Source organism: Vombatus ursinus, unplaced genomic scaffold (genome assembly GCF_900497805.2).
Source record: "Vombatus ursinus unplaced genomic scaffold, bare-nosed wombat genome assembly UNPS02014335.1, whole genome shotgun sequence".
NCBI lineage: Eukaryota > Metazoa > Chordata > Mammalia > Diprotodontia > Vombatidae > Vombatus > Vombatus ursinus.
Genome location: NW_020954113.1, coordinates 305,953 through 315,029, shown reverse-complemented (window position 1 = coordinate 315,029; position 9,077 = coordinate 305,953). Strand labels below are relative to the sequence as shown.

At 34.9% G+C, this 9,077-nt stretch overlaps 1 protein-coding gene across 2 annotated transcripts in view; it reads right to left on the bottom strand.

Moving 5' to 3' along the window:
• Positions 1-9,077, bottom strand: part of SLC12A1 (solute carrier family 12 member 1) — a 136,982-nt gene that overhangs the window by 226 nt on the left and 127,679 nt on the right. For both annotated transcript variants that reach the window (XM_027860925.1, XM_027860926.1), the window contains exons 24-25: positions 5,967-6,102; positions 1,301-1,368 (exon numbers count right to left, since the gene is read on the bottom strand). In XM_027860925.1, the coding sequence (XP_027716726.1) occupies positions 1,301-1,368; positions 5,967-6,102 (204 nt within the window). The remainder of the gene's footprint in view (positions 1-1,300; positions 1,369-5,966; positions 6,103-9,077) is intronic.

Genomic DNA, 9,077 nt, shown 5'->3' with positions numbered 1-9,077 from the left:
ACACACACACACACACACACACACACACACACACACACACACACACAGCAAAAGTTAAAAATAATTATGATAGAGGCTAACACCAATAGTATTTCTAAGCTATTTGTTAACTAGTATCCTGACTGGTTATATCAAGAAAAACCAAAACACTTACATGAGTCTGAATGTAAACCTTAAACTAATGTTCATTCTTACAGAATACAAGTGTTTTGTAAATCAGACAAATAAAGTTTGGGTGCTAGACTACAGGAAGGAGAGAAAAGTAAATAATGAAAATGAATGAATTGTATCATTTCAGAGTTAGAAGTTACCTTAGTGATCATCTTAATGCAACTTCCTCTTTTTATAGACCCAGAGAAATTAACTGGTTTACTCAAGATTACACATTGAGGGAGTGGTAGAAAGAGAACTAGAATTGGGATCTGCTGATGACCAGTTTACTGTTCTCATTATTCCAGTTGGTGGCTTTACTGATCTTTGGAAAAGCCAAGGTCTGCTTTTTCTTAAGTTCATGTTATCATAAGAGTTTTAGGTAAAACACACTCTCGAGTTGTTAGGGACCTTCAGTGGTCATATAGTTTTCCTATCCAAAGCTTTCCTTTCAACAATATTCCTAAGCGATTATCACTCAGCCTCAGTTTGAATACTCATATTTCTATAGGAGTCAACTCTTATAGGGTAGATATTTGTTGTTTGTCCTTACTTCTCGAAGAGGGTAGAAACTAAAACAGTTGATAAACTTTTCATGCTCAACTATCAAAGTGTGCCAATTTATATTTCTACTTACTCCTTAAAATCACATATGCTAAAAAAATTTCAGTTCATATTAACTTGATCTTTTTTAAACCTTAGGTCAATATAGTTACTTTTCTATTATCACATTTTCCCTGTGTGACATTAATATATAAAGCATATGTTTAGATATTGTATGTTTATATTATATGTGCACAAACATGTGTGTACATATGTAAACATACACATAAAATTTAATCTATTGTAACACAATATATAGATGTATGTTATATACTTTATATAACATGTACATCTAACACACATACTTATAACCCATACATATGATTATATGCATATATACACACAGAGTATATACACATGTATGCAACACACATATACACAACACAATGTGTATATTACATGTATAATATACAACACACATGCATGTGATGTATCTTATCTGTATATATTATATGCACACATAGACATGTATTTGCACATATATATCATGTATACATATATGTTCACACACATATACATATACACACATATATGGAATGGTACTTACAGAACAATGAGATTAGCAGCACGTGAGTGTTCCTGTAAGAGTTCATTCAATCGGACTTGACGATAACTCTGGGGAAAATAAATCAGATTTTGCACTGAACGCTTTGGCCTGGGCTATTATCTGTTCATAGCCTCATAGGGTAATAAATCTAGAGATGAAAGAGACCTCAGAGTTCATCTTGTCTAACTCCTCATTTTACAGATGAGGAAACTGAGGCTCAGGGATATTAAGTGACTTGTCCAAGGTTAGGTAGATAGCTAGTGTCACAGGCAAGATTTGAACTCAGGTTTCTTGCCTCTAGAGACAATGTTTCTTCCACTCCAGAAAGATAACTAGGAATTTTTGTGCTGGGGGCAGTTACCAAAACCACTCCTAAGGTAAGTGGAATGATAGGCACCCTTAGTTGAGAGAGAGTAATGTCTCTCTCTACAGCAGATAGAAACCCTGGGACACTAGTGTGAAGTTACTGCCAGCAATCCTGAGATAAATAAATGGGGAGCAGGTAAGGTGGATGAATGACTCATTCTACCACACCATCTCTGTAGCTTTCCATTTTATTTTATTTTAGTTGTAGCTTCCTATTTTTATTATTCTTGCTAACTATGTTTTGTTGCCATGCTGCTTGAAGGACCCTTTAAATTTGAAACTCTGGATCAAAGCCCTGCCTCCCCACCCTTGTTAATAGCTCTTCTTATTTGTAGTTCTCCCATCTCATCGAATCTCCAAATCTCAGGGTAAAATTTCTCTTTTAATTGTTAAAACCTTAATTGCTAATAAGTGCAATGCTTTTGTTCAAGTTACAAAAAATTTTATATGAAACTTATAAGAAACTTCTGCATAACTTTTAGAATAATGATGATAATAATAAGCTAACATTGATATCATGTGCCAGGCACTGTGCTAAATGCTTTGTAGATATTATCTCATTTGACCCTGCGAGGTGCTATTATTATCCCCATTTTACACATGAGGAAACTGAGGCAGACAGAGGCTAAGTGACTTTCCCAGGGTCACATAGCTATTAAGTGTCTGAGGCTGGATTTAAACTCAGGTCTTCCTGACTTCAGGCCCAGAGCTTTATCCACTATGCCCCTTAGGTATTATTATAAAGAATGTGTTCTAAAATAAATAAAATGGATTAAAAATAACCTCAAAAGTGGGTAACAGAGCAAAAGAAGACAGGACTTTATTTAGGGAGTTAAGGAACTGATCAGATAGGGTAAGTATGCCTATTCTTAATTTCAATAGGATTTTCTAAGGAGATAAGTTGAATTACATTCCATCTTTCCCAGGAAGCATAGAGCACTTTTCAGTCATAAAGCACCTACTTCTACCAGTGAAAAATAAATAACTGGGCCACTTTTAACAGTTGCACTAACCATTTAAAGGTCGGAGGGTATGTGCTTTTTTCTAGTAAGAATTGGCAACTTGGTGGGATAAAATAGTTAATGCGTGAGTCATTTGCTACGTATGAATGAACAGCTGAATCTAATTTATCCATAGTGTTCCAGTGACAGAAGCAAAGGATGGCAATTATTATCATCATTTCACTGGTTCAGGAGAAAAAAAATGAATTGCTCAGTCACAGAATGATAGATCTGACATAGCTACAACATTCTTGGCTTGGTTCAATTCTGTTTGCTAGACCGGTGATTCCCAAGCTAATTTGGCTGTGGAACATGGCTAGGCTTGAAATATGTTGATAGAACCTATAAATGCTTGTTCAGAGGGCTAGAGGAATTGGGCTAAAATGGAGAAAATAAAGTTATATTTATACTTTAAAAAGTATATAAGTGATAGACATTTTGATACATATTTTCAGATGCCATAGTTTAGAGAGAAAATATTGCTAACATTAACATTTTCTAAAAATTGAGTCCTTGGTTCCTTTCTATGGAAGAGCAGTGATCTCTGGAAGACATTTTCCTCATTAGATTATAAACTCCTTGAAGGCAGGGCTGCATTTTGCCTCTTTTTTTATCCCTAGTACTTAGCATAGTACATGGTACATAGTAGGCACTGAATAAATGTTTATTGAATCAAATTGAATTTAATAGACAATAACATTTATGAAGCAAAGAAAGTCCTATACTAGTTTTCCAATACAGTACTAGTATTTTTTGGTCATTGCTTATCATTCTCTGCTTCCAACCAAGTATTCTTTGGTATTCTGTTTGGATGTTCTCACTGTCCTCTATTATAAACATTCAGATTTGGTGTTAAGTTTCATATAAAATGCTTGCATTCATGGATTTTTCCCTCCTCAATCTTTACTTACCACTTCCCACATTCATATTAGATAGTGTGACACTTGATTTACAGACATTTCTGAATAAGACCTATTCTTTTCCAAATTGTTCTGTGTGTTAGTCTATTTACCAAAACAATTTTTGAGCCACATAAATGAATGAATGAACCATATGACTCACCTCATATCCCTTCAACAAAATTTTCATTGATATGTCTCCATTAATATCTAATCTAACTTAAACTCCTTATCATGGAGTATCATTTTAAAACTCTCAGTCAATCCACCTCATCTGCTTTTTTTTCCTTTTGTTGATTGATCATTGATGTTTTTAGTAAGCCTAACCTGATCACCATGATCTGTATTCACCCCTCCCTGATTTTGCCTTGTATCTTCTCACTTTTGTAGTCTCATACCTAGAACAACATTACATCCCTTCCTTTAAAGCAAAAGTCAGAATTCAGCACATCCAAAAATCCTTCCTAAACTTAGAAGAAAGACATAATGGGTTCATATTTGATCCAAATCAGATTTATATGCCATATACATGTGTGTATACACACACACACACACACAGACACATAAATGCATAGCTTTGTATCCATTTGAATATTTTATTTGGCTTTGAAATACATTTGAGATAGGGATTATGACTTTTCCAAGTTCTTTACTTTTACCCTAAAGAATAATGTCATAAACTACATTAACTGAATAGAATTAAATTGATAATGAAGAAGGAAATGGATCTTAAGTAAATACTGCTCTACTGGTAAGGGGACTAGTAGGATTCATCTTTGATTGATCTCGAATTGATTAGTCAATTAATTAGAAACACCAAATCAAATACCAACCCATATGTCCTTATAAACAATCTCTAGACCAGAGAAAAGCCTCAAGTATTTGATTACCTTGAAAAAGGAAAAAAGTGCATTTGTACATGAAATAAATAAATTCTAGTTTGTTATATTATTAAAGTTCACTTATACGTTAAACCAACCACAGATTCTGGTTTGTAGTATAATTTCCAGTTGTTTCCCTGGTATTTGGTTCAGTTGGAAAAAGGACCAACTGTTGGAAATCCTATGATAGAACAGTGACCAATTCCCATTGACCTAAATACAGATAAGTGTAATAATCTGTATGTATCCTATTGTAAAGTCCAAGGTAGTTTTTTGATCATTGATTCCTCTTTGGATTTTCCTAGAACATTATATCTTGATTTATCCCTTGCCCTATTGTAATAATTCTATCTTGTTGATACTTTATTTGTGTACTATAATATCCTTCCTATTAGTTTGCAAACTCCTGGAGGACAAAAACAACTTAATATTTCATCTTTTTTACCTAGTACCGCTTACATTATATGTATTGGGCATATTGAGTATTGAATTTAATTTAATTCTGACCATTTTCTGGAGAAAGTCAGTACTCTGCACCTGATATTCAAGTTGATCACCACCTTTATTTCCTACATATAACAATCCTATAAGATCCTCACTACTGTTGTTGTTCAGTTTTTCAGTCATGACTAACTCCTTTGTGACCCCATTTGGGGTTTTTATCGCAAAGATACTGAAGTGGTTTGCCTTTTCTTTCTCCAGCTTATTTTAAAGATGAGGAAAATGAGGCAAACAGGATGAAATGACTTGCTCAGGGGCACACAGCTAGTAGTGTCTGAGTCCAGATTTGAACTCAGGAAGATGAATCTTCCTGACTCCAGTCTCAATACTATGCACTGCACCACCTATCTTCTCCCTACTACCAAACTATCTCTAGAATGACTTTTTGATGCAATGATTTTTGCCTAAACCCTTCATTGAATTTGTTCAGCTTAAATCTTTGCTGAAACTTCCATGGACTCTACACTTTTTTTTTTTTTAGGCAATTGAGGTTAAGTGACTTGCCCAGGGTCACACAGCTAGCAAGTGTCAAGAGTTTGGTCTGAGGCCGGTTTTGAACTCAGGTCCTCCTCACTTCAGGGCCAGTGCTCGACTCTACACTTTTTATAGAAGTAAATAGTACCTAAAACTTGACTTGCCTGGTAATTCTGATAGGCCATTCAGACTATATTTCTGCTTTTAAAAAGATCTATACACAAATGACGATACACGAATACCTACTATTCTTTGAGATAATAGAAAAGCAAATTTCACAATTTTTATGGATAATCTACTTTTCTTTTTTTTCTAAAACAACACTGATTTTATAAGTCAAACCAAAAGAAATGGAAACAAGCAATTTTTAAAGTAGTTATACCTAATAAGATGATTGAAAAACACCTAAAATGCAGAACCTCTAAATGACCAGAAAATGAAAGCAAATAATAGAGGTTTCCATTGTTGCTCTTTCAACCAGGCACTGTTTTCTTTTCAGTTATTCAGACAACAATGTAAGAATTAAGAGAAGACAAGGCTTTACCTTTTCCTTGAATGCTTCCAGTTCTGAATCTGTAATTTTCCATGGAGTTTCTCTTTTTAATTTCTCAGCAGTTGTTAAATCTTTGCAGCTTTCATGGAGACGATACGGTTCAATCATCTCTTCAAAGAATTTCCAGCTGAAATTGGAATTATAAAGGATGCCTCACAGTAGGAAACTAACTCATTATTTCACAGATACTCTAGGTATTAGTGGTCCTGCTGACTTTGGAATCAGTGCTGAGTGTCATGCAAATCTTTTAAGAATTATTTATGTCCTGTGAACAAAGACATATCTATCCTCTTGGCTACTTAGAAGATGGCCAGAGTTTGTTGCCAGCCCATGAAGTATTCATGTTGTGTTTAAACACAAAAATACAGAAATACCAGCTCTTCTGGTAATGCAATTTCCATTCAAGCAAATGACTTAGCATAGACATATTAGAACATAAAATAATTTTCCATTTGGGTTTTGCACATGCTAATTGGGAAACATCCTATGAACTAATGTAGGACATGAATTAGGCTTTAGTAAGAGGCAAAAGGGCCTGCTTTAGCTTTCAGTCCACCTGTGCAATTACCAATCATGTTACTATGGTATGGGCATGTTGAATGAGAAAAGGATATAATCTTGTGAATTTAATGACTATAACAACACTTTGGGTATTTTTTTGTAACAGTTGTAGATAATGCTGCTTATTTTTGTGTGTTCTGGCGGCAGGAGAAAACTTTTCAAATGACTAGTATTTAAGTATACTTTGGGGGTAGGGTGGTTGGGCTAGATTTTTATACTTGAAAATCTAGGGATACTTATTGTATGATTAAAAGGAAAACATATTAGCAGGAGAGATGCCTACTTAATAGGAGCTTTATAATATTTTAAAGCATTGCATATCTTATTGTATTTCATAAAAATATTAATATAAATTTATTTCCCTAATCATAACAAAACAAATGTCACACTTTTAACAGTATAACATAAAACATTAAATACCTTCAATACATCGCTTTCAACTCTGAATTTTTTAAAAAAAATCTTTTTTTTGGTCTTATATATAACAGTTTAATTTTAATTAATAACTTAGGAAATGAAATGTAGTAAGTTTTGGAAATGAAAGTCAGTGTGATATAGTAGCTAGAGGACTAGCTTGGAGTCAGGAATAGCCAGGTTCAAGTTCTGCCTGGGACACTGTGTGACCACATGTGAGGCACTGAACTCTTTGGGGCCTGAGCAACTTTCTAAGTTTGTAAGGAAAATCATAGGGCTGGACAAAAGCTTAGGAAACAGTAAAATTCAGAATCTGGGAAAATTGTCATTAACATTGGGTAGATGAATCAATAAACTAAAAACATAAAAAAAAAAGTCCATTTCTTTACTAGTGGGTCAGAGAAAGGTATGGATTATGGGAAAAATGCAAAGGGAGAAAAATGAACCCACCCATGTGAGTTTTTGTCAGAAACATTAAGGACTTATATGATACATCATCATAATTTCTATTACATAGTATCATTTAGAAGTATGACCGGGAGAGGGGGGAGGCAGCTGGGTGGTGCAGTGGATAGAGCTCTGGCCTTGGAGTCAGGAGGACCTGAGTTCAAATCTAGCCTCAGACCCTTGACACTTACTAGCTGTGTGACCCTGGGCAAGTCACTTAACCCTCATTGCCTCATCAAAAAAAAAGAAGAAGAAGTATGACAGACAGCATGTCTGGTATGAAAACTAGTAGCAAGTACCACTTAGTAGTGGCTTTTATATGCCTTCCTGTAACCATTTCCTAAAAAGATTTCTAGAGACAGCATGGTATAATGGAAAGAATACTGGACTACTTCCTTCCTTCGAAGGAAGGAAGCAAGCATGTGTTAGGTACTGACTCTGTGTTAATTACTTTGCGAAGTGCTTTACAAATATTATGTTATTTAATCCTCACAGCAGCTCTAGGAGGTAATGATCCCCATTTTATAATTGAGGAAACTGAAGTTAAATGACTTGCTCAGGGTCACACAGGTAGGAAGTATTTGAGACTGAATTTGAACTCAGGTCTTCCTGATGCCACCGGGCTGCCTCCAGTTAAGTGGGCCAGGAGTTGAGGCCCGTATTTTATTTCTAGTCCTGCCATCAACTTGTCGGGGTAAATCATTTAATGAACCTTGCCTTCAGTTTTCTCATTTGTCGTCTATCTTACTGGGACAATTTAGAATGATGGAGGCAACATAAAGTGGAATGTGTGCTGGATTTTTACTATCATTGCAACCTTGGACAAGTCATTTAAACTCTGTGGGCCTCAGTTTCCTCATTTGCAAAGTAAGGGCCTGTAAGGATCCATCCAGATATAAACCTATGAGGCTTCAATAATATGAAGTGTTATTTAAATTAAGTTATTTTTTGTTGTTTTTGTTACAAAGGAACTTGCTAATTAGTTAATGGTGTCTACAAGTTAATAGGTAAATTGCTTTCTGCTAAAACCTGGCATAAAGTTAGATTGAACAGGGTAAGTTTTTTTCTCAGAGCTACAAAGCAGAACATTTCCCATGTTCTTTGGAAATGACTGGTAAAAGTGTTAACAATCCTTGTATTTTTCCATTCAGCCCAGCTCCCCTGGGTTCCTTTCTAAACCTGATTGCCCTAATTAAAGAACTTTCTAATTGCTCTTTATGGTAATCTATGTATGGTGTGATATTCCATTGTTAAGTATAATTCTTATTTAACCCAGTTTTTTGGGGGGGATTATCCAATTACCAGTCCTTCCTTTCTCCCCTCCCTGTACTGGAGTAATTTATCTAATATGCCAAGTAACAAAACTTTTACTGTAATTGCATAATTTTCCTTCTCAGGTTCCCACATCAAGATTTCTTTTCTTCTTAGGTAATGCAGAAGATTCTTCTGTTAACTATCCTGTCATCACTGTTAAACTAAATTTCTCTGCTTAATTGCTTCTAATTTTCTCTGATTTTCATCTGAAGATTCTTGTCTCTTTCCTGGCCTATGACCCCTAATTCATTCCATACTGTAAAAGAATCAAATTTAACTACCTGAATCTCTCAGTTTCTCCTGGCTCAATTATTTTCTTATCCATCCATCCATCCATCCATCCATCCATCCATCCATCCATCCATC